Source organism: Acomys russatus, chromosome 20 (genome assembly GCF_903995435.1).
Source record: "Acomys russatus chromosome 20, mAcoRus1.1, whole genome shotgun sequence".
In the NCBI taxonomy this organism is placed as follows: Eukaryota; Metazoa; Chordata; class Mammalia; order Rodentia; family Muridae; genus Acomys; species Acomys russatus.
In genome coordinates, this window is record NC_067156.1 from 19,245,540 (window position 1) to 19,271,741 (window position 26,202).

A 26,202-nucleotide genomic window follows, 5' to 3' on the forward strand; every position below is an offset into this window, starting at 1 on the left:
GCTTAGTGGCATCAAAGGAGACAGACCTGCCTGTGGTATGAGTGCATACCTGAGACGGTGGGAATGCGCCCCAAGCTCAGGTATGCACAGTTCTGTTTCCAGTAGTTGGAAAGGGGAGTGCTGATGCTTCTGCCATTGTAGGCAGGGCATAATTAGGATATTTTAAAGAAACTTTAAAGGTGATTGAGGAATAAGAATATTCTTAGAGCTGAAGCAGTGTGAAGCGAATGTGGAATTCCTGGGGGAGGCGCACTGGCTGGTACAGAGCCATCACCACAAGCGCCATCATAAGCGCCTTCACAAGTGCCATCACAAGCATTTGGTGGAGGCGGTGTCAGGCTGGGTTGAGTGACCTAGCAGAGGAGTAGTAGGGTAGGTAGAGGGCCTCAGGCTGAGCATGTCTCTGCATATGTGAACCAGCACTGAGCACACGATGAGCATAGGTGTTAGTCAGGCCATGTGCTCTCTGATTGCCTGTGTCATGCCTCACCCTTCTTGTTCATGTGATTAATATACATCTTTCCTGATTCACTTTTGAGAAAAACTAATTTTTTTGTCAGTTTATTTACTATGTTAAAAGTTTCATCCTAAAATCACAAAGGTTATTTATAGGCCATTCAGTAATTAAAGAAAAGTTCAGTTTTATATATTTTGTTTAAAAATACATCATTTTTTAAGGTTCTAGTGCTTGAAAAAGCACTGGATAAACAAGAAACCAGGCCATGTAATAAAACAGAAATTATACCTCACAGGAATGAAATATATATATTTTCATATTATAGAATTACCATTATTGAGATTTTGCCTAAATGCGTGATACCCAAGTCAGCCTGCTATGGTACAGTGGAGAAGACACATATGAGCTCTCTAGTCTTGGCAGTTTGTCCTTTAGATGGCTGAATAGATGCTTCTAGGAACAGTGTAAAGGATGACATTTGGCAAATGTTATCAGTTAAGGAATTTGTGAGTGTCCCGTGGCTCTTGGAGTTGGAGTAGAGTTGAGTAAGCTTAGCAGAATGGAAAGGATTCTGCGGAGGCCAAAGAGATGCTCAGAGAGCAGGGCATTTGCTGGTCAAGCATAAGTATCACAAAACCAGGTAAGAGCCGGGTGCGGTAGCACACGCCTTTAATCCCAGGACTCAGGGAGGCAGAGGCAGGGGAGTGCTGTGAATTTGAGGCCACCTTGGTCTACATACAAACAAATCCAAGACAGTCAAGGCTACACAGAAGAACCCTGTCTTGACAAAAAAAAAAAAAAAAAAAAAAAAAAAAAAAAAAAAGCAGGTGAGTGGAGGACACTTGTAATTGTCATCCTTGGGGATAAAGAAAGTAAGAAGCAGAGTTCAGCAGCAAGCTTGCCTGCTGTGAGCTCAAGGCTCAGTGAGAAATCCTCTCTTAAGAAAAACAGCAGACTCAACCTCTGACCTTCACAGGCACGAGCACATATACATACAGGTGGGTGTCTACTAGTGCATACACATGCTCCTGAGCATACTTGTGTACTCACACAAGGGGGTGCAGTGTGGGGGAGGGAGAATGACTCTGACTATGTGGATTGCAACTTGGCTGCCATCTTCTGAATCAACCAGAGTGCCGTTGTGAGAAATAAATCCTATCTCCCCGTTTTCACTGTTGTGAGCCAAGGTCTCATGTCACACAGGCCAGCACTCATGACTCCGCTTCCCCAGTGCTACAACTAGCCCTACCCAGCTGCCCCTTCCCTCCAAGGGCGATAGAGCAAACAAGTTGAGCTAAGTCTGTGTTTATTGCTGCCACTCAGAGTGATTTATAAGCTTCTTTACAATTAGGCATTGTTAAACAGTGTAGACTGTAAGAATTATCAAGTACCATATGGTTCTGCTTTTTAACATTCTGCACCTTTGCTATGGATTATGGTCTGTTTCCATCAAAACGCTGTACGTTCCCTCTCACCTCATTTATGTATGTGTGATGTTTATAATCATTCAAGGGATTTAGATCCAGAAAAACAGTTTGCTAACTGTCTAAAACAAAGATTTTATATGGGTTTTTGAGAAATAAGGAAATTGGATTGAAAGGAAAAATCAATTTAAACTTTTAGTCCTCTTGCAAAAATATGTCAGAGAAAAAGGCAGCTCTAGAGGGGTTTTCAGAGTAAGAACGCCTTTTATTGTGCGAATATGAGACAGGGAAGGGATATGTTTGTTGTGCAGTTACTTGGTGGATATGCGCCCTTCATTGACAGGAACACAGTAGTGTTTCCAGGTATTTCCTAACATAGTGGAACACATTTCTGTGGCATCACTAAGAAATTATGGCACCTAGCACAGGTTGATGCTAGCCCTGTTGATCATTGGGATTGATGGTGGCTTATATTCCTGCTTAGTGTTAACTTCTGAAGGGATGGAGATGAAGGGTTTCCTCACTCCCACTTAACTTGTGTGTTAATCTAGTTTATGAAATAATACCAATATTTACAAGATGAATCTGAGCTGCACTTATCATCATATGAGCATCTTAAATGTGTTTTTGAAGGTATGTGATTGTGGAGTGCGAAGATCAGGACACTCAGCAGAGAGACCCGAAGACTCATGAGATGTACCTGAGCGTCATGAGGAGATTCAGCCAAGCCTTGCTGAAGGTACTCAGATGCTGCACCTGGGTTGCCTGGATCTGACTGTTTTTTTCTGTAATCTTATGAGCTGAGAAAAAGTAAGAGGACACTGGGGAGATGGCCAATGATCAATGGCCACTGTCTGCTCTTCCAGAGGACCTGGGTTCAATTCCCAGCATGCACATGGCAGCTCACAACCAGCTGTCACTTCAGTTCCAGGGGTCTGACACCCTACCCTCTTCTAGCCTCTGTGGGCACCAGGCATCCCTGTGGTGCACAGAACACTCAGACAAATAAAATAAAAGTAAAATTGTTTGTTGTTGTTTTGTTTTTGTTTTTGTTTTATTTTGTTTTTTTCTTTTTTTTTTTTTCCCCCTGAGGCAGGGATTCTCTGTGTAGTCTTGGCTGTTCTGGACTCACTTTGTACACCAGGCTGTCCTTGAACTCACAGTGATCCACCTGCATCTGCCTCCCGAGTGCTGGGATTAAAGGTGTGTGCTACTGTACCTGGCAGTAAATTATTTTTTAAAGTTAAAAAAGAAGATTAATATCTGTGGTACATGAAAATTATTTGAAATCCCAAATTGTGTTTATACAAAACTACTGAATCTAGTTATTCATTTTCGAGTGTGTAAGGCTGCATTGTTTGACACCCAGGGGTGCATCACTGCGTAAGAAACTGGACAAGGCTTATATTTACTCTGACCCTTATAGCAGGTGTTTGCTCTTTATTAAATAGGCCTTACGGGAACCAAACAATGACTAAATTCTTGCTCCTTTCATTTTACTTTTCTGTCCTCTCTTCCTGTCTAGACTCAGAAGTCTCGTTCTCTTGTAGTTTACCTGACCCTGGTAACATCTTTTTTTTTTTTTTTCATTTTTAAAATTTATTATAATTTATTCACATACATCCCAATTGCTGTCCACTCACTTACCTTCCAGTAACATCTTAAAGGGCTATTTTCTACTGCTTTTGCTTCTTTAAGGCAGTGTCCAGGACAGGCCAGCAGAGGGCGCAAGGGCAAAGAAAAACAATTGGCAGGACTCCCCAGCTATGCTGCTGAAATGCTTCCTGGCATCTTTTTCCTGTATCTGCTGTTTCCTGTTTCAAGTTCTCAATGAGCTAAACCACGGCTTGACAACCAGTTGTAGACGAAACGTGTACAGCTCTCACAGCAGTGTCAGGCTCATTAACAGGCTCCTCAAGCTTAAGAAGCTTGTGTGTTTTAAATGGAATATTTTCTCCATTCCACTTTCCAGATAATTGGGAAGAATAAATGAAAAAGTGAATTATATAATATTTTATGAACTGGGAATAACTACATGGTGATTTCTGTTTATTAAGACATCTTACTCAACACGTGTATGCTGCCTTTTATTATTTCTTCTCAAAGAGATTTCTACATAGTGCTTCATTGGAATCAGAGTCTTTATTAGCAAACAGAAGCATTATAGGGTAAATAAACCCTGTTCTGTCACATGGTCATATATATTGACTAGGGATTGCTGAGGAGGCAGGTAATTTTCTCCCCTAATCTGTTGGTTGTGCTTACCCTTGACAGCAGGTTTCTCTTTATTTCCAAATCAAGAGAATCTATCTTAATCAGAGAATCCGTCTTTTTCAGTCTTACTTTGCTTTGATGTTTATAGCTTTCGAGGAGAAAGGGAAAGATCACACCAGGAAAGCAGAGCTGATTCTCCCTCCTCTGCTCCCTCAGGGTGACAAGTCAGTGAGAGTCATGCGCTCCTTGCTGGCGGCACAGCAGACCTTTGTAGACCGGCTTGTCCACCTGATGAAGGCAGTACAGAGAGAAAGTGGAAACCGCAAGAAAAAGGTAAGCCACAGGGTTTGCTTTCTGTTGCTGGCTGAAAGTGGCTTTGCACCCTAAAATCCTGACTTTTGAATGTTTTGTCATTGGGCTGTCACATTATACAAATTTACATGGTTTGCCTCCTCCTTAGAGACAGTTTCTTACTTGCTGTGTGGCCTAGACAGGCCTTGAATTCATGCTGCTGTTTAGCCTCTGGAGTGCTAGGTTAAAAACATGAGCCACTATGTCCATGGCCGAGCAGTGCCTAGCTGGTCCCCAGCAGTGGGTGTGTCCGAAGCTTGGACCTTTGGTCTTATCAGCAGTGCTCTGGTTGGTCTGTTAGATTGAGAGTGGAACCTGCAGATGCAGGAAAGTGACAACAAGGCATGAACACAGACACTGGTTCACACATTCCTCTTGTGAATGAGGATTATTCGTGCCCTTTACTGAGATAACATAATCAGACTTGTGCCTGTTACGAACTGATTTTAACCTCAGAGGCCTTGGAGTATTACTGAAGGGAAAGAACTGCTTGGCAGTTCTTAAATACTATTCCTTGACCATCTAGTTCTTATTGACTCTAGAACTTTCTCCTCTGATACATATGTCATAATTGAAACACTTTATCTCTCTAGATATGGAAGTCAGGTTTTTCTTCTTAAAGCACAGGTTTTGCCTATTTAAAGAGTGTAAGATTCTGGCAGTTTCAGAGAAAATGGATTGTTTTGAAGTTGGGTAGATGAGCTTTAGTGGGTATAAAAGACAGATTCTGAGACCTGTGTTCTATCCAGTATGTCTATGAACTAAGGAAAATGAGAGTCAGGGGTAGTAGGTAGCAGCTTCCTCCAAATGATTGAAATTTCCCTCTTTAAGTTAAAGATGCACTAGGGTAACATAATAGAATACTTGGCTAATATTTGTCATGCAGAATTAAGCTTCAAATAAAATTATACTTCTCTGTGGCTTCAAAAATCCTTTAGACAAAGAAATTCAACTTTAAGTTCCACTTGAATGTATGTTCCTAGCTCTTCCTCAGCTGCAGTAAGAAATGCATTTTCTGTCACTCTTGAAGACATCTAGCTTTTCATAGGAGGGACTGCTTGAAGCCACACTGCTGCTACTACAAGGCAGGTGATTTATAACAGGCCATTGCTTGTATATGTACTCTGTGTTTCCTGCTCAAGTGAAATACATAGATATCTTTTCATGTGTTTTCATATTCTTAAAAAATATTTTTAATTGCTATAGAATAATATTCCTTCTCCCTTCCCTTTCCTCCCGCTAGTCCCTTCCAGCCCCTACTCAAGTTGATAGCCACGTTTTCTTTGATTATATTTGTTACATGTACAAATGTCTATATGGACATACATATATATATCACTAAAACCTGCTGACTCCAGTGGATGTTTTTCGTTTGGTTTGGTTTGGTTTTTTTGAGACAGGGTTTCTCTGTGTAGCCTTGGCTGCCCTAGAACTCATGCTGTAGAACAGGTTGGCCTCTAATTCACAGATATCTGCTTGCCTCTGCCTCCTGAGTGCTGGCATAAAAGGCGTGCCCCTCCACTGTCTGGCACTGATTCCGTTTTTGTTGGTGGTGTGTATATAGTGTGTATATGCCTCTGCATAGGACAACCATTAAGGCAGATCATTCCTGAGAGTCTAGTTCTTTTTCTCCCAGCAGTCAATAAATTGCCTGTAGTTCTTTGCCTAGGTCTGGGACCTTGTGACTTTGCCCCTTCCTTGTTAATGTATCTGTTGATATTGCTATTGTTTTGCTTTTATTTATACAGCCATTTCTAGGAGAGACTTTCACAGCAGGCTTCCTGGTGTCACTGCTATAGAGGCAGTGGGACTTGGGAGAATGGAACTGATAAGTTACGCAGACTAAAGTCTCATGCAAACGCAACTTTATTCAGAGCCTGAGACATCTTCTACTCTATGAGTTAAGAAGGTCACCTGAACGAAGCTCTCATGCTCTCAAGCTGTATACAGTCACAAAGACAGGCTGCACATAGCAAACCATGCTTCTCCATAGAGGAGTGATTGGCTAGCCCAGCAAGTAGCAACGGACAGTGTGAAGTACACTCACTCCGACCCGCTACACTGTGTTTTGAAGAAACTGAGCTCACGAAACTCTTGTTTTCTTGGAGTGTTCTCACCAGCACTTAGAATTCTCCTCGCATGACTCCACTCCTGGACTGTGTTCCAGCACTCTTGGTATTTTGGCTCCTATAGTCTTTTTAGCCCCCTTTCTGTCCTCTTTCACTGAGCCAAGGATGCAGAAGCTATGGTGTAGATCTGTCCATTGGGGCTGGGCTCCCTGCAGTCTGATCTCTGTGTCCAGTTATGGTTTTCTGTGATGGCGTTGAGGAGCTGGTGGCTACACTTCTCTGTGAGGAGAAGAAGATTTAGAATGTAGTAAGGAATTAATACTGCTCTAGCAAAGTGGAAGTAGCAGATTGTTTCTGAGGTTCATGACCTCACTAGCCCCAGTAAATTAAGTAGATTTCCAGTACCAGGCATGACTTCCACCCTTTGAAGTTGCTTTAAAGTCACATTGGATGACAGCTGTTGGTGGCTGCTGCTGTGTGAACGTAGCATCTTGCTCCTTTGTGTGTGCCTTGCCTTGCTGGTAAGTGTGGTTCATAGGTATCGCAGCTGGCTAGTGCTGAGGGATTGCTTCCCTGCCTTGGCAGCTTGCATATTATTTCCTGGACCCGTGAACATTAGACCTTAGAAAAGAGCTTTGAGTGGTGTATCCTAAGTGTGTGATGTCTCCAGCAATAGGAGCAAAGGACACCAAACATCTTCAATAAAGCCTCAAGGAGTCATGCTCTTTTATATTTACCTAAAATTACACATAATATATAAAATATGTATATATGCACATTTACATACAACATGTGTGTGTACGTGTGTGTGTCAAAGGAAATTAGGTAAGATGGGCTGACAGTGCTCCCTACAAGAACTGTAGACTAAGAAAAACCTCCATTACCAGACATCAGACACTGCGTTGCGACGGGGTGCGGCCCTTGGTTGCCTCTCGGGTGAGGGCAGGCCCTTGTGGCTGTGGGTTTCAGATTCTTTTGTATGATTTGCAAATACTGTGCTAGAATCAGTCTTATGCTTTTAGTGCATGCTAGGATGAACTGTTCTTTCATTTCGCCTCATTACTCCTTTCTAATTTGTTCTAGAATGAGAGACTTCAAGCATTGCTTGGAGATAATGAAAAAATGAACTTATCAGATGTGGAGTTGATTCCATTGCCTTTAGAGCCACAGGTGAAAATCAGAGGAATAATACCAGAAACAGCCACGCTGTTCAAGGTAAGTGTGATGGGTCCTCACTGAGTTCAGAACCAGAGCAGAATCACTGCCTCGGAGAATGAGAATGTTTCAGGGACTAACCTCATTTCATTAGATAAGTAGTAGATTAAAAGATGTTGTTTTGATTTTTTTTTAACTGTATGTTTTATTATTGGTATTATTGTGGTTATTTTTAACATTTTATTTATTTTATTTACATGAATGTTAATGCCTACATGTATGTTTGTGTCCTGCCTGTGGGCCTGGTGCCCTAGATCAGAAGAGAGTGGTGGATCCTCCAGAACTTGAGTTACAGAGGACTGTGAACCGCCATGTGGGTGCTGGGAATAGAACGTGGGTCTTCTGCAAGAGCAGCAAGTGTTCTTAACTACTGAGCTCTCTTTCTAGCCTGTGTCATCTGCCTGAGGACAGGTCTGTAGATGGCATGATGGTCCACAGGTCTCCATCTTCCCTCCTCCCATGCTTTGCTGCGTGGTAGTAGGCGGAGCTCTGTGTGGCATGGCAAAGCGCAGGTCTCTGTCTTCCTCCTCCTGTGCTGCGATGCCTGGATTCGGTTTGGCTTGATTATCATGAGTCCTAGGTATAAAACTGCTTTGGCCACCAAGCCATGCATCAAGCTAGGATGAGCAAAGGACTGCCATCTACTCTGCCCCTGACTGATATAAGAAATACTCCTCTTTATTCTTAAGTGGTGTACCAAATGTTCTTTCCACTGGCTACCAACTGTACGGGTAGAAACTAAATCAGCCTAAATGAGGCATCATGCAGGATGATCTGGGGAAGGCACCATGGTTAATGTTCTGTGGTTCTAGGTGTACACAGGCATAAACCCTGGTGCATCCTTTTGCATCTGTAAGGAACAGTTTCTAGAATATGGTAGAAGAGACCATGAGAATATGGCAGAATAGAAGCTTTTTGGAGGCGGGTCAGAGTGTCCTGTCCAGCTGAGCTCACACAGCTTCACAAGAGCTTCCACATCATAACCACATGGGTAGCGGGTAACATCTGTTGTTTTAAGATGGTTTTTATGCTGTTTTTTTTTTTTTTTTTTCTTTCCTTTTTTCCCTTTCTTTCTTTCTTTTTCTTTTCTTTTCTTTTTCTTTTTTTTTTAACTTAAATATGAATTTCACTGTGTTGCCCAGAGGTAGGCTTGGAGTTTTGGTCCACCATGTCTCAAGCAGCATGGTGGGCAGGTGCTCTGCCAATCAGCTACAACAACAACCTTTTGATTTTCTTAAATTTTAAATATTTCTCTCATCTTATCTAATTCATTTTGAAATTCATTAATAATTTATGATCTGCAACTTAAAAATACTAGGTTTATAACCTACAGTTGGAAAATACTGGGACAGTACACACATGGCTTTATGCTTACATTCTGCTAGGGGTTTGAAATACAGAAGCACAATACATGAATAGTCTTGTGTGTGTGAACTGTGTTCATTTGGGATAAACCAAATCCCAGTGTCCTGTTTTTCTAAGAACCAGTCAGGAGCAATGAGTTAGAAAGGCATTGGGGTTTCTTTCGGTCAGGGTAGAAGAGTCCATCTAAGGCAGAACAGGGGCTTCAGAGTAGGAGCTGGTAGCTTTTGTTTGCCACAGTGTTTGGGTGGATTCCAGACACATGTTCTCCCCAGTTGTAGAATGTGTTCATATTGTCTTGTATGCACAGAGTAATGCCAATATTCAGCAGGGCTGGTGACGGGGTACCCCAAAGGAAGGTGGTGCGAAATTCAGGTTGTCAGTCTGCTATGCTTCTTTGTATGTAGATTCTCAGAAGTGCCTTCGTTGTTGTTGTTTTTGTGGTTTGTATTTGTTGGTTTTGTTTTTTTGGTTTTGGTGTCGTGCCCCCTATTTTTTGTAAGTGGTTTTCAAGCATACACGAAAGAAGCTGGGTTCTCATGAAGGGCTGCTGAAGAGCTGTGTGTCCACTGTTTATTCGGTTGCTGGCATTTTACTGTTCGCTTCCTCCTGACTGTCCTTTCTTATTATTATTTCAACTTTTCCTCATGTATTTAGATTGTATACCTCATATATTGTATTGGACTTGTTTATTTGTTGTGTTATAAATCTTTCCATAATTTCATTTTATAAATCTTTTCCTCTTCATGGTAAATAGAGTCCCTCTCAGCACGGTCTCCTGACTCTTTGTCTCCACTGTGCTGGTCTTAGAATGCCTTGTGTGTGAGGCAATCTCCTGTTTTAGGTTTGATGTGCGCTGATTTAAGCATATAGCTAACCTACTCTAGAGGCTTTGCTTAAGTAAGAGAAAATTCTGGAGGAAAGCAAGTTCCTATTTCAGAATAAGGTTCACAGATATTTGCAGTCTGGAGTTACAAATGGTTTTGAGTCTCAAAGATGCAGAGTTAGTGTTATGTCATTGCCATTGAAAACCAGCACTCTTGACTTCGATCTTGCCCATTATAGAGTGTCATTCCTTATTGTTTCAGTAGGCCACAAACACCAAAACTACACAGGGAACATGTATCCAGAGTCACTCTACATCGGGCACCAGAGGTGTCAGGCCTGGACCTCGAGGTTTCCTTCTGTTTTAGTAGAGCATGACATTGACTTGCAGATCAGGAAGCAGCTTAAAGAATCTACACAGGTCACTGGGCTGCTGCCTGGTAGCATCACATTCCTGTCCATTCTGGTCTCATTTCAAAACTGATCTTTCTACCGCATAATCTCCCAGCTGTTGCCTTGCTCAAAGTTCCTGCATTTCTTTCTGGCAGCCAATTCCTTTCTTAAGGCCCTGTGCATCCGTGTGGCAGCCGAGTGGCCGCGTGTCCTTCTGTATGTAGTAGATCTTCGTTCATCAGTTGCCATCCGTGTCCGCAGGCTGTCTTTCTCTTGCAGAGTGCCCTCATGCCTGCCCAGCTGTTCTTTAAGACCGAGGACGGAGGCAAATACCCAGTTATTTTCAAGCATGGAGACGACTTGCGACAAGACCAGCTTATCCTTCAGATCATTTCCCTCATGGACAAGGTGAGCATGAGCCTGTGCTGGCGGGGACATTGCCTCATTTTAGAAACTACTGTTTATCATGTCTGTGGTCACAGACACAGAAGCAGTTGTCTCATTTACTTACAGTGCTACAAAGCTCAGCAGTCACCACTTGACCTTCGTCAAGCTTTTTTCATTACTTCAGAGTGACTTATACGGCACGTGGGATTGCACATGTCACATATGGGTTTTTTTTTTTTAATTTTGTTTTCCCAAAGTTCCCATGGTGTCAGATTTAGTAGTCTAATGAGTTGGATCTTTGGTGAATGCCATGCCAGTCTCCAGCTTTTAGAGAAACATGGTTCCCTTTTGTCTTTGTTTCTGCCTTCTACGTCACTTTGTGCCCCAGAAAGTCAGCATAAAGCATTAGGAATAATAGTGATGCTTATTAACAGTGTATGACATATTCAAAATAGATGAAAATGTGTCTCGTCACTCAAACAAATGAGCTCATTTTGACACTGAGAGGTATGTTACCCATAAGATCTCCTCCTGTGTCTTTGCTGTGTGATTGTGCAGTAGTGTGTGTCCATGAGCCAGCTGCTGGTGGTCTTTACATATAGTTAATGTGCTTTCTCTTTCTATGAAAGCTGTTGCGGAAAGAAAATCTGGACTTGAAATTGACACCTTACAAGGTGTTAGCCACGAGTACAAAACACGGTGAGTTCCGTTTGCATCGTGATTGCTTTCTTTAGTGTCCGGTCAGTACACGCTTCCTTTTTAAACTGAAAATCCTTAGGAACATTAGAGCAAGAATTAGCTACTTCAGAGCCCTGAAGACCCTGGGTTTGACCTCCCCATCCTCCTCTCCCTCCCTGCACTTTCTTCTTCTTTCCCTGTTCTGTCTGTGCCCCTCTCCTCCTCTTTCATTTCCTCCATCCTTCTCTTCTCCCATTTCCCACCTCTTGCCTCCCCTACTTCTCTGCCCATCTCTAATTTTACTTCTCTCAGAGGTAAAGTGGCAGATGCTTTCACTTCTCCCTGCCTTCTGGTTGGCTGTAGCTCACAGTGTTTTCTCCCAGCTGCCTGCATAGCTCTATGAGAGTTTCTGTGGCCCAGAAAGGCTTTGAACCACATGCTTACCGAAGCCTCTCAGCAAGTGCATCGTCTGCTGCATTTTACAGTGTGTATACATGTATATGCATATGTACACATGTATGTGCATGCACACATTTGTGCTTACACATAACATACCTGTAGGTCTTTTTGATATTTAATGACTTGAGGCTGTTTGCTTGATGCTCATTGTGAAATATACATATACACACACACACACACACACACACACACACACACATACGCATAGATGTATATATGTGTGTGCGTGCGTGTGTGTGCGTGCGTGTGTGTGCGTATGTATGTATATATGGAACAATCTCTCTGAAAGTACAGTTGTGCTTTTTTGTGACTTTTTGCTTTCCTGCATCAGTTTCTTTCTAGCTTTTATTTGCTCTTGGGACAAAGGCAAAGAGGCCACAGTGCTGAGTTGTGATAGGCCACGGTAGCTGTATCCAGCCATCTCTTTCCTGCCTCCCACTTTCATTGGCTTTGGTTATGGTCTCTCTCTAATGCTCTTTCAGTCTCGGGCTTTACAGTGCTGCAAACAGCATCTGACCCTTTATTTCCCACAGCGCTTCCTACAGTGTTAGTGCCCTGCGTCTTAAGAACATGGCCAATTGCCTGGTGGCATCTGATTCCCGTGTAACTTAGATCTCCCTCCTCGGCTTCATGGTGCCCTCTCATTTATGTTTATCCCCGTCAGGCTTGAGCTTTAAGCTATGTAGTTGGGGGCTAGCATCTTTTTTTTACCTGTGTGCCACAGTTTATACAACATGATAGAAAACTAATAAATACTTGCTGCAATGGATGAATGTAGGTTTTCCTGTATTTGTACCCTGCACGGATACCCTTCTCCACAGATTTTTAGAATTTCCGGGCCACTAAACCAAGATCACGTTTGGTAAATCCAGAAATGCTGCCTCATTTGCTTAGATTTCTTTTTTAATGTGCTTGTTGTTTTATGCTCCCCTTGTACCAGGTTGACCAGCCCTCTTCTTTCTCTCATTGTTTTGCATACTATTCCCTTCTCGTTTCTCTTGTGGACTAAGGAGTTTGCACGTCCCTTCTCTCACTCTTAGGTGGTGGAGTGAGTGGGCAGAATTTCACAGCTCTGAGAGTGGTTTTTACATCTGTACTGTTGTTAATTCCTATTTGCTTTAAAGTTATGGAAGGATGCTATGTTTGGGAAATATCTATTACTTTGTCTTCTTTGAGCTAACTGATAGAAATTCGCCTAGGGAAACATGCAAATATATAAACTAGTTGAATAAAAAGAATTGCCTGGTAGTTCTGTGGCCAGCATAAAGTTAGCACTGTGGCCACAGACCTTCTTACTCTGGGAAGAGAAGAGTGACTCTAAGGGGAAAGGGACAGCTACCAGAGCCTTGGCTTCCTCTAGCTAATCAGCTCAGGTGTGCCAGCCCTTTCTAGTGGGTGTGCCCAGCGTGGAACTCAATGCGGTTCATGTTTCTTGCCATGTAGGTTTCATGCAGTTCATCCAGTCGGTTCCTGTCGCTGAAGTTCTTGACACGGAGGGAAGCATTCAGGTAACCATGGCATTATGCACTCCTCACAGCTGACGCCAAAGGACGCTGTTGAAATCAAGGGCTCCCTTATTCTTCTTGCTACAAGTCCTTGTTTTCTGTGGAAGTGAGAATTATTTGTAGGTGGAAGTTGTGCTGTTAGTCATTCGGATGCTCAGGCCTCTGAAATGTACATAAACATGTAAAGTCAGACTCTCATCCCCCACACACACCACACAAACTAAAGCTTATAGTTGCATTTTGCTCCAAAATACAGAAATACTTTTATTTATTTAGCCATTAGTTGAAACCTTTTTTAACTTTTTATTGATTTTGTTTGTGAATTTCATCATGCAACCCAGTCCCACCCCTCTCCTCGTCTTTCATATTTGTACTGTCCTTGCAACCTCTCCCACACACAAAAAAGTAAAAGATAAAAAGTAAAATATGTGAAATAAAATAACACACAGTGTATCTTTTTCCCAAACAGCTTTACTTTCAGTTTTAGTTATTTCCAATTTTTGTTCTTAAAACAGATTGACACCAAAATTTTCCCCAAATGTCCTTTGTATAGTTATGTTTATATTATGGCAGATTTTTAATTGACAGATCTCTTTTCTTTTCTTTCTTCCTTCTTTTTTTTAATCTTGTGGGAGGATGATGCTTATTTTATCCCCTCAGGGGAGAGTTAGCATCCACATCGTTTTCCCATCTGATTGTATTGTGTGTCTTTTCACTGTAGCAACCAAGACTCACCATGGACAAGACTGTGCCTTGGGTGCCTGTGGCTCCTTTAGCTATCAGATTGTCAACTTGTTCATGACGGTGTTGATTGTGTACGCTGCCTTTGATGCCAGCGTTCTAATATTTCCTCTGGCGATTCCATCCATAGCTGATGTTTATGAATAACTTAGCAGCTCATGTGTTTTGTGTTTTCCAGATTCAATTGAATGTAAAAGTTATGTTCAGAGTAATTTCAGCTTTTCCATATCCATTCCTGCTTACACAAAAGCACGCATCAGGATGGTCTGGCCCCTCATCACGATAATATTTCTAGCTTTTGGAATATCATATAGCTCTCCTTTGTCTTTTCTTGATTAAATGCACAGTTTCGCATGTAAAGATGCGTGTGGTAGTAGGAGCACCTCCTGCAGAGGGCTCCTTCAATCGCATGCCTCTTGGGTCATTTGCCTTTTGATCAGTGTATAGGAACCCTTCATGTGTTCTAGAACCCTCCTCACATACATAACGGTTCAGAAAGCTGAAACCGGAAGCCGGTGACTTCAGCGTGCTGTTAGATTTCTATGTTATGTTGCGGGGCAAGGCTCCCACTGAGAGGAGTGGGGTGAAGGAAGTACCCCACAGGTCTCCAGGCTCTTTGGACAGCATGTATTATGGAACCCTGCCATTGCCTGTGTTTTGTGTTTACACAGCCTCGGCCTGTCTTCTGACTCCATTTTAGACTAGACACTTGGCCATTACTCACGATGTTGTAATGCCTAACTTGTTTAACTGTGCGAGGTTTGGGAACTTGCATGGCGTGTCTTTTCAGAACTTTTTCAGGAAGCATGCCCCAAGTGAGACTGGACCCAATGGCATCAGTGCCGAGGTCATGGACACTTACGTCAAGAGCTGTGGTAAGTGGTCCAGGCGTTTGTCTCTCTGTGGATGCATTTGAGTAAGGAAAAGCTGGCCATGCCAACACTGCTATATTGATTCATAGTTACAGCATGTGAAGGTCTAAATGTTTAAGAAGAAAAGAAGTAAAAGGGATAAGTGGTGAAAGAAATCCTTGGTATTTTGCAAAGACAGTGGTGACAAAGTAAGAACGCAGTTAGTCGGCGTAGGTCCAGGCCTCCCCCACTCAGCTCACCACTCCTCCATCTTGCAGCCTGTTAATTCCTGCTCAGGTTTCCCTGGTTTGAATCTTTATCATTAGGTAAAGTATGGGAAAGCCTCAGTCAGAAAGCATTGTTCTTGTTAATGCTCAGCAGAGCTAGCAGGTTCTGTGTGGAGAGTGGTTCTCGTGGCCTTTGAAGCTGCTTGCTGATGGGAGGAGTAGGACAGCGCTTTATATCTCTTTATAATCTCGTGTCATGTGAGTCAGTTGTCATGCCGCTCATATTCACATGAACTAGTTTTCATTTCTTTAAGTTATTACTTTATAATGGCATTTAAAAAAGAATTTGTCGATACTGTGTTTTTAAAGTTTTATGTGCATTGGTGTTTTACATGCAAGTATGTCTCTGTGAGGGTGCTGGATCCCTAGAACTGGAGTTGCAGACAGTTGTGAGCTGCCATGTCAGTGCTGGGAATTGAATCTGGGTACTCTGGAAGAGCAGCCAGTGCTCTTAACCACTGAGCCATCTCCCCAGTCCCCTATAAAAGCATTTTAAAAGGAGGGATTAAAAAGAGATGATATTAGTGCTAGAACCTTGGGCAAATAAGCTAGTTATATCTTATGGGATGATTGACAGTTTACCTTATATGCTTCTTAGATAGTCAACTTTAGCATATCAATTTCAAGTGACAAGTGCTAAATAAATATTTCAGTTAAGGTTCATGAAGCTTAATTTAGCTTATGTTACTAAAAAAATCCTGTTAATTTGACAAAAATTCTTCAAGATTTGTTGTTGCAAATACTAATCTCTCTAGTGTTTAGTATGTAACTGACAGAGCCAGGGAGGCCACAGCTTTCTTACGTCGGTGGGGAAATTGGAGACAGTTAAAACCACGTAGGAATTACAACAGCACAGATTACTCTCACGGTCAATGGAGTGGGGGCGCTCTGTGCTGAGTGTGCCTTCGCCAACCCCGTTGTCTTCCAGCTGGATACTGTGTGATTACCTACATTCTTGGCGTTGGAGACCGACACCTGGATAACCTTCTCTTAACAAAAACAGGTACTGAACCAGTAGTATTAGAAGATAGACTTTTGTATGTGGTGATTTGTCTTTTGTTCTAGAATCAGCTTATTATCAAAATAAGTTACCTACTTATTGATAAAGTATAGGTGCTTTTGAAATTTTTAGTTCATTTCTATATGTGTATGTGCATGTGGTGGCACATGTGCCATCATGTACGTATGGATTTCAGAGGATAGCTGTGGGGAACCAGTTCTCTGCCTTCCCCATGGGTCCAGAGGATCCAACTGAAGTCCTTGGGCCCACACGGGAAGTGCCTGTTAGAGCTGAGCCTCAGTGGCTTGAGAGTCCTCTAAAGTCTCTTAAAATGAGGCATTGGAAGGGCACTTAGGGAGAAGCCCAGCCTGAGTAAGAGCACTTGAGCAGGGACCTGTGAGTGACCCTCTGCCTGTTCTGTGTGCAGAGCCGCTGTGTAGAAAGCGGACACATGCACATAGGCAGCTAGACCCTTACTGAGCATCGCTAGCCTAGTTGTCCCTTCTCCCGGTTCTGTCGACTTCCTCACCTCAGCAGCTGTCTCACGGTCTCCTTTCCCCATAGTGTACAAGGAAAAATCATTCCCTTTTCCCTTTTTCTCGATTGCGTATTAACCCATTTGCTTGTCTGTCTCTTCTTAGAGTTTTCTCTGGGATTCCAGTTTACGCCACCTGCCTGACCTTAGGCCCCAACCTCTAAATACACTTTCTAAACCTACAGGTCAAGATGTCACTCCATTCCGTTTCTTTACCTTGTAATAGCTACGTATACCATCTACTGTATTCCATGATACCTTCCTGCAGCCTTGCTCCTCCCCTCCCTTCCCCCTTCAGCAGGTAACAGCCCAGGCCCAGAGGCCACTGATATCTCTCCTGGCCTCATCTCATGCTTTACCATCATTTGCAAGTCTGTTCCTCAGCTCCAGGACCTGTCAGTAACATGCCAGTTCTGTATTTTCAGTGTCCCTTACTGAAGCCACCAACATAAAATCTCCCGCCTCATTTTCTGTCTGCACGTGAGATCACTGCCACCTCAAGGCACCTTCCTTGCTCACACCTTTGCAGGGCAGACAGTGGTTATTGTCTGAGCTGGATTAGGATGTTCTTAGCAAAGCCGCAGCTGTCTGACATGTGTCTTGTCCTCTGTCGCTCTAAACTTACCACTTCATTTTGTCTTCTTCATGGTAGTTGAAGGTGTTTATTTACTCCACGGGTTTTGTTGTTGTTGTTGTTGTTGCTTTTTAAAGTACCTGTTAGATGCCTTATTGACTACCCAAGCATCTCCAGTCAGGGTGCAAGGCCTGCGCGCCGGGGCCTTGCCTGTCAGTTAGCACCATGCCTCTGGAGCTGCAGGCAGCACTTAGCTAAGCATACAGGAAGGCAGGGTTGGGGCAATAGGTAGTTAAACATCTCTGCTTGTTCCTGTAGTCCTTGCTTTGAACTGATAACTGACGTTTCCTTAGCTTTTCCCATCTGTTCTCATAAGAAGACATTTTTCTGTTTTAGCATTCTTCCGATTATAGTGGCCAGAATATAATAGAATAGTTGAATGTAATCTGACCAATTATTAATATGCTAACCCTGGTAACTCACATACTATAACAGAATTTCACATATCCGTTTTGAGTTATTGTATGTGAAGTTTATTTGTGATTGAATTCCTGTCTGGGATGTCATGTTCCTGTCAAGACAAGACAGTCTAGTAGACAAGACCAAAGGATACAATCTGGGTGTCAGAGGTGAGAGAGGAAAGCAGGAAACCGAGGGTATAGAAAGGTTAAAGAAAAAGAGGACCTGGGAGGGAAAAGAACATGATAATAAAATATTATATGAAGAGCCTTAAATAATAACTTAAAAAGTCCCGAAACTCCTAGAAGAAATCTCAGAGAATACAACTTGAAATAAAACAGAATAGCAGTTTTTGGTGTTGTCATGCAGCTGCTGTATTGGGAGAGGTGGTCTCCACGGTGTGTGTTAACATTAGGGGTTAATTTGGAGAGGATAGTCGCCTGCCTCATTTTTGGTTTGGTTTGGTTTGGTTTGGCTTGATCTCTTTGCTTTTTGTTTTACCTAGGTTTCAGAGGTCTAGAAATCAGATTGTGATTTTTTCCAGTTTTAAGCCTACAACAGTTTCCACCAGAGGGTGCTTCAAGTTTGCCTTTGGATGTCAAACTTCTATGAAATGTAAATGAAAAACATTCTTTTCCTAAAGAGCAGGTTTGTTTGTTTTCTTTTTAAAATTCATCTGCCCAGTAATTATTTTAACCAGCTACATCTTGCAGAAGCATCTAAAGTCTTCTTCTCTATTAGATAAATTAATTTAAAAAGAAATACAGGCAAACATGTCTAGCTGGGTGTGATAACTCACCCTTGGCTCCCAGCACTGGGAAGGCTATAAGGCAGCCTGGACTGCAGAGTGAGTTCCAGGGCAGCCTGCTCTACAGTGAGATCCTGTCTTAAGGGGGAAAAAAAATATACCAAGAAGTGCTTTTTAAGTTCTGTTTAGGGGGCAGATGGCAGTGTTTCAAGGGCGTTTTAAATTATGTTATCTATAAATAGTATCATAGCTGAGTCTCCTAACAACAGGAATCTTGACTGTTGGTTCCCTGAAGGAAGTATATTTTAGTTCTTTTATCTAAAAATGCCTCATTTTAATCATCTTCTCTTGTTTGTTTTTGGTCCATTGTGCCATGAACATGTATCTTGCACTATATTAGACGCTGAGAACATATAACTTTTCTCTTATATAGCTGCTGTCTCATCTCTCAACAGCTGATGCACGGGGCCCCTCCACTTCTGTTCTCTCTGCCAGCATAGTAGAGGTCTGAGTGAGCCTCTCTTTTGATGCTTGTGCTGTGTGTAGAGGTCCGCTTCGTGTCTGTTTCCCTGATGTGAGAGGCCTGAGGCTTAAGATTTAATTCACTGATGCCCCAGGCAATATAGACAGACCAGGGAAGGACTGGCTGGGACTGTAGGCACCTATGAAATACGGTGGTTCACTTAATGTGGGAATTAAAATTATGTTTACAGGTAATGTGCTAAAATGTAAACCAAGAGTCTCCATTACAGACTTAGACTCCTCCCTAAATTTTCATTTCTTGGTTTGAGTACTTTTAGCTTGTTGGGTGTTTCCTTAGTTGTGCAGCAGAGGGCGCCATGTATCCATCATAAAATTGAAGGCCCTTATCCGAAAGCCTCATAGTCGATTATAAGGGTGTTTTCTTTTGAGGGATTGAAATGGTGTTTCACTTGTTACTGAATAATTATGCCATTCTGGAGAGAGTAGGAAGCTACAAACTTAAACTGGTATGAGATTTAAAGGGAGATTTTTGTTATTCAGAGTTGATGCCTGTGGATGAAACCATAGTTTAGTAGGGTAATCAGTCATGGTAGGACTTGCTTTAGTTACTAATCTGTTGGCTGTGATGAAGCACCGTGACCAAAGCAACTCTTATCAAACAAACCGTCTAATTCAGGTCTTGCTTATATTTTCATGGGGTTAGTCCATTACCATTATGACAGGGAGTATGGTGGCAGGCAGGCATGGCACTGGAGCCAAGAGCTTATTACATCTTGATTGACAGACAGCAGGCAGAGAGAAACTGGGCCTGGCATGGGCTTTTGAAATTTAAAAGCTCACCTAGAGGGATACACCTCCTCTAACAAGACCTCACCTCCTGATCCTTCTCAAACAGTTGCACTAACTGGGGACAAGCATTCAAGCATAAGTCTATGGAGAAATGCTCATTACACCACTTCAGGTCTCAAAGGAAATGAGGCTTGACTTTATTATAACTTTTAATAAAGAGTTATTTTTTTATTTCTGAAAATTTGTGACAGGTAATCAAAATAACCGAAGAACTTTTATGTTGCGTAGGATATATAGACTATAACAAAGCTGTAGAAGTGAACACTGGATGCTAGGGAATCCTAGCTAAATGGAATCTTATTAGTAGGTGCTCAAAGAGCCCACCACTCCTGAGAAACCAGTGGTGCCTCTGTGTCTCAGGTCTTCAGAGTGACCTGTTCGAGGCTTCTGTCAGAAATCTCACTTAACACTGTCCCCACTGACCTCGTGGGATGGTTTTCAGAACATCTTCTGTCCTGATCTTTTTTATTATTCCTTAGTTTTATGTGTAATTAACTTTACATAACAGAGAAGGCATCTGTCTCTAAAGTAAAAGTTCGATGACTCTGGGCTGCTTACCTCATCTGCATCTCCTTTGCTGAACACAGTAAGGACAGAATCCTATTCTGGGGGTTGTTTGAGGCTGGCGGGAGCTGTATGGTCCAGGTGTGCTGCTGCTCTCAGCACTGTGGGTTTTCGTCAAGGGTGAGCTATGCTACATTCTGACTGAGATAAGAATGCACTTTTGGCTTAACCTGTGAGTTGGACTCATAATTTCAGAGATAAATTAGCTAATATATTTAATGTTTCCTTTTATCAGCTCCTTTTTTAAAAAATGCTGCTTTAACAAGAGCCTGGTGGCTTATAAAAAAACCACCCAATCTGATTATCGATTTGGTGTGATAATTTATATGTATTAGATAAGGTAAACTTTGGTGTTTCAAAACGAATAGCATGTTAAGGCTTTTTCTTCTGCAGAGGAACTTTGTGGTGGAGTCAGGTATGCTATCCGTGTTGCTCATGGTTTCATTAGTTTATCTTGTTCCTGTTCTGAAGAAGCTCATCTGAAGTTGAAGGGGAGACGATTAGCGGATAATTAGGATGTCTGTGCTAATTTGAATTTATATCCTTACCCTTTGTTAGAAAACCATTACTGTAAAAGCTCTTCCTTAGCTGTGGGTGAGACACCATCTAATAGACATTTTGGTATTAGTGTGTTATCTGTGTGGGAGTACAGCTGGCCTGAGCCTGAGGTTCATTACAATGGTGTAGTTTTGGGCTCCATTTTTGTTTGCAAGTTTACTATTATAGCAACAAGAAAGATATAGTCACATAGGAAAGGAATAAAGGAATTAAAGGAAAATAGAATGGTTGCATACAAAAAGCTACACTAACTATGAAGTAGAGGAGAGGGGCAGCCCCAGAGGTGAGGTGCACAGAATCCTAGGAGGTCAGAATTGCAGAGCAGGCATGCAGGCAGTGCAGGACAGAGGGAATGTGAATTTCATATTGTCTGCCAGTAAGTATGCTTAATTTTAGTAATATATATTTAAGAGTTACAATAAGTTTATCTTGGAATAAGTTCATGTTATTCAACAATCCTTCGTCAGCACCTCATTTACTGTATCTTGTAGGAATAGAGGAACGAAGTGGGTAACTGCTTTGTTTTGTACACACCTTTCCTCTTGTCTCATGTGAGATTTATTTATGACCACACTTCTTGAATTTCTTTTTGTTTGCTTGTTTGGGGTTGGTTGGTTTTTGTTTTGGGGTGGGTTTTTTTTTGGGGGGTGGGGGGGTGTCTCTTTAGCCTTGGCTATCCTGGACTTTTTGGCCTTGAACTTGGAGCAATCCAACTGCCTGTTTCCTCAAATGCTGGGATCACAGGGTGCACTACCACGCCCGGCTCCTTCTTGATTTTCTTAATTTTTTATTATATAAGGTACACTTTTTAAATCTTTGTGTTTTCTTACAATAGGTATAGTTCTGAAAAAGATAAATGGCCTCTAGTATTTATGAGGATTAATTTTCTTAAAACTGATACCCTCTTTTAAAAATGCATGGCTCTTTGAACTTGTAAAACTTAGCCATGCTTTCATTGTTAGAGCCACATGCCCCTTGCAACTGAGCCGTAACCTCAGTCCCTTAGAGTTTTCCTACAGGAAGGATAATAGTATAACATTCATTTACAAGCAGTAATTAAACAGTTGACCTTGGAATTCCAGTAATGCTTATATTGAAATGAAGAACACTGAAGGAGGTTTCCTATTACACACCAGGACTGATAGAGTTTGCCGAGGAAGACTCATCAGGTTGGTCATCTGCATCCCGAGTGGGAACACAGCCATGCTTGTGGGATGCAGGGTGGTTAGGGAGAGCTTGTCTCATCTTTAACACTGTCAGCTTCCACTTCTTCACCCGCAGAGGTGAAACATAAGAGCAGGATGCTCAACTTAGGCAGAGGGTGGCACTTAGAGGGAAAGCTATGGCATCCTCATCACGATGCCCTATGATGACCTTGGATTCTAAGGGTTAGGAAACATGCTATTACACTGAGCACTGCAGGTACTAGATGCCTTATTTTGAAACTGATTGTCCTATTGTTTAAAAAGTGTGCATCTTTAGGAATGTCCTAAACCCTTTTATCCTGTTTAGAGGGAAACTAGGAATCTAAGAGAGGTGTCTTTTTGATTTGCTTTACTGCTGGATTTAAACCTTGTCTTTAACCCTCTATGCATACACTCGACCGCTGAACCCTAGCCTCTAAAAGTATATTCCTCAGTCCTAAGAGATGTTAGTCTCTCAAATGGACATGAAGGCCCCACAGTGTGCAGTACAAACCTGGTATTGACTGCTTGTGTGAATAGTTTTACATAGTGATAAAATAAAAACAGATTTATTTACAAACTAGTAAAATTTAATCTAACGACATTAATGTGTCCAATATACTATTGAACACTTGTGCTGTTTACAGTGTTTGCGTGTGAGTTTGTGCTGTCTGGCCCCTGTGGAAATGCTTAGCTATATGCTGCCACATGAACTGTCTGTTCTGATGCTGCCAAATGATTTCAAAGTGCCAACTGTCTCTGACTGAATGTGATTGATGTACAGTCATAAAAGTGCATTTTGAATGTTTAGTTGTCTGAATCCCCCATTTGCTGGGTAGCAACAAAGAGACACATCTGCCAGACATCTGTGTGACCCTGAGAATAAACAGCTGGCCCTCTGTAGCATTCGGTGGTTGCCAGAGTGTGGGGTTTGCAGGTTGGATTCAGTGCATGAATTTTTTATTCTTCATATTTTCATTTCATGGTGCATTTGCAGAGATGTAATCCCCATCATAGCTGAAAGAACATCTGCATAGCCAGCCACTCTGTCAGTATCATTAGCTGGAGCCGTTTAGAATGGCTATGCTGTCGATATCAATCGCAGACCCAGAAGTCACAAGGCATGTCAAAGCAGTAAGCACCACCACGGATTTCAGATGGTCTCTATTGTCTGTTTACTACAGGATCAAAGAAGGGAAGAAAGGAATTACAAACAGCTTCTCCTAATAACTTCCCAGCCTCCAGAAGCAAGTTTCCTGTATCAGCAGCGTTTGACATTGTCTGGGCTATAACTGGAATTAAGAGCAAAACAGATCCAATGAGAGTTCCTGGTACCAGGAGTTTCTCAGGTTTCAGGGTGATGACAGTAGAATATGATGCTTAATTTCGAACTCTTACTGCCTCATTATAAGTAGAGGAGGGGAGAAAGATGAGTTAACATGTTTTCAAATGTGGTCTTTAGCACGGTAGGAACTGCTGAGCAAATGTGCTGTAGGCTGCGGAGCCTCATGCGCTGTTACCAAAGTGGTCTGTCTTTGCAACAATGCATGCTCCCTTCTCTGATGTCTGGGTGTCTCAGTCTGTAACTCATTGTCTTTTCACTTGTACCATCCAAACCAGAAATAGCCTTCAAAAACAAACTAGTTCCTACATGATTGGACTACTTCTTTATTTAGAGAAAAGCTTAGGGTAATGACACAATAAAAGAGAGGTTGGCTTTTCTGTGTAACTGTTTCTCTATAGCAGCTATTTATCCTGTGTGCCCTTGAGAAGTTACGTATTCGCCCATGGCCTTTACTCTGAGGTCTGTTTCCCACACTTGATGTGTGTGGCTGAGCTGTTCAAGCACAGTTTCCCTTACTCTTTTGCCTGAAAATGTCCAACTTATTTAATCACTGAGTTTGTTCTTCTGTTAAAGATACCTAAAAGTTGCAGAAAGGGAGGTGGCGTCTCTATCTAGTATTTAATTGTACAATTTTCTGTCATCTGTGAGTCTCAGGTACAGTCAGGTTTGGATGCTCAGACATCTTTAGAGTGGCTGTTATTAACATTTTTTTTAAATCATTCATTTGTTGGCGGAGTGTGCACGTGGAGGTCTGAGAGCAGATTACTGCAGTCTGTTTTCCCCTTCCTCCATGTGGGCCCCACTGATCAGACTCAGATCATCAGCCTGGCAGCAAATACTTTACCTGCTGATCAGCTTGCCAGCCTCAAGATTTATGTTTGAGAAAAGTTCAGAGTTTTAATATTTACATGTTATTTGAAGTATTTACGATAAGTATTTATGAGCTACTGAAGAGACCTAATTATTGCATGGTAAATGGCTTGACTTAATTTTAAATGAATCCTATCATTTTAAATTGTTTCTTCTTTTTCAGAACAAGTTAAGACTTTAAGTCACCCCTGCCTTAAGAGTTTTATTTGTTTGTTTTTTAGCTTCTCTTGACCATCTACTGTGTGTGTGTGTGTGTGTGTGTGTGTGTGTGTGTGTGTGTATTGATAGTGGCAACTGGCCTTTCAAGCATTTACTGTGTGCCGGGTTCTGTGTTCCAGTGTTCTTTTGATGTTACATCTGAGATAATTGCCAATTATAATTTAGTAGGTGACACTAGAATAGGTTCAGCAAGGTTGCAAGCAGATAAGAGTTTCTTTTGTACTTTGGTTAATTATTTGGTTAACTGATTTTAATGACCCTCCTTCACAGTGACAAAGACCCTAAGATCCTAGGGAGACATGCAGTGACTGTGTTATACACAGTGTGTATATGACTGTGCAGTGACTGCATGTCAGTGTGCAATGACTGTGATATACACAATATACACACTATACACAATGACTGTGATAGTACTCAGGAAAAGCAGTGAACAGGAAGTCATGGCCAACATCTTAAGCAGTAGTCAGTGTGGAAAATGTGTTTGCACAGCATCTCTTGTGCTCACGGTCAGTAAATGGAGTACTCTGAGGCAAGGCTGGTACCCTTGATGGGAAAAATTAAGTAGATGATAAATTTCCACATGAAACAGCTCATAATGCATGACATGACAGAATAAGTCAGTTGCCCTAGAGAGGGTTTTAGTTGGCTTGTTAAGCCAGTTGGTTCCTTCACTCAATGGCTGATACTTGCTGTGTGCCAGAAAATGGTCCGAGAGTTAGCAGTGCTGAGTCCAAAGTCTCTGCTCTCAGAATTCACTCTAAAGCTCCTGGCCTCATGCAGCTTGTCATTCACTAGGTGCTTCACGGTTTCCATGGCGAATCACCACCAGCGGAAGGATCCCATCCCCGTGTATCTGCTCTGCAATGACCTAAGACTTTTCTAGGAGGAACTGGAGCTGTGTTCAGCTCTTGGTGGCCATCAGTACAGGGATCAGATTCCCAGTCTCCAGCTAGAAAGCAGAAAGAATAAGCCAACACCATAACTGGAAATTTGAAGGATTATTTTTACAGTCATAATTTCATAATGGCCAGGGTTTTGTGTTGGGAATACTAAAATCAAAGAAGTGGTTGTCTGTTACAGAGAGAAAGAGCAGTTCACCTAAGCTTAGTATACATGAGGTTGTCTTCTGACTTGACTGATGATGATTCTTTTCAGAGCTCTCCAGATGTTTGCTTTTTGAGTGTGCAATTCTAGACATTAGATTTTAACATTTAAATTAATATTAATTGGGATGGTCTTAAGCTTGTTTTTTCATTTCCAAGAATTAAACTACACTGTGCTTTGGATGGCTTATTTGAAGATATAGAATAACTTAATGAATGAGTTAATCTTTTACAAAAAGGCACTTCTAAGAGATGTATACAATAGCATCTTCTGGATTTGCAAAGGTAATTGTACACATAACTGGGTTTCTTGTTTACATCCAGGCAAACTCTTCCACATAGATTTTGGGTATATTTTGGGCCGAGATCCAAAGCCTCTTCCTCCTCCAATGAAGCTGAATAAGGAGATGGTGGAAGGAATGGGCGGCACCCAGAGTGAGCAGTACCAAGAGTTCCGGAAGCAGTGCTACACAGCCTTCCTCCACCTGCGTAG

At 42.0% G+C, this 26,202-nt stretch overlaps 1 protein-coding gene across 1 annotated transcript in view; it reads left to right on the forward strand.

Moving 5' to 3' along the window:
- Positions 1–26,202, forward strand: part of Pik3c3 (phosphatidylinositol 3-kinase catalytic subunit type 3) — an 82,613-nt gene that overhangs the window by 45,349 nt on the left and 11,062 nt on the right. Inside the window, exons 14-22 of the mRNA XM_051163978.1 lie at positions 2,515–2,620; positions 4,312–4,428; positions 7,599–7,730; positions 10,590–10,718; positions 11,327–11,396; positions 13,278–13,342; positions 14,871–14,955; positions 16,147–16,221; positions 26,034–26,202. Of these exons, the coding sequence (XP_051019935.1) occupies positions 2,515–2,620; positions 4,312–4,428; positions 7,599–7,730; positions 10,590–10,718; positions 11,327–11,396; positions 13,278–13,342; positions 14,871–14,955; positions 16,147–16,221; positions 26,034–26,202 (948 nt within the window). The remainder of the gene's footprint in view (positions 1–2,514; positions 2,621–4,311; positions 4,429–7,598; positions 7,731–10,589; positions 10,719–11,326; positions 11,397–13,277; positions 13,343–14,870; positions 14,956–16,146; positions 16,222–26,033) is intronic.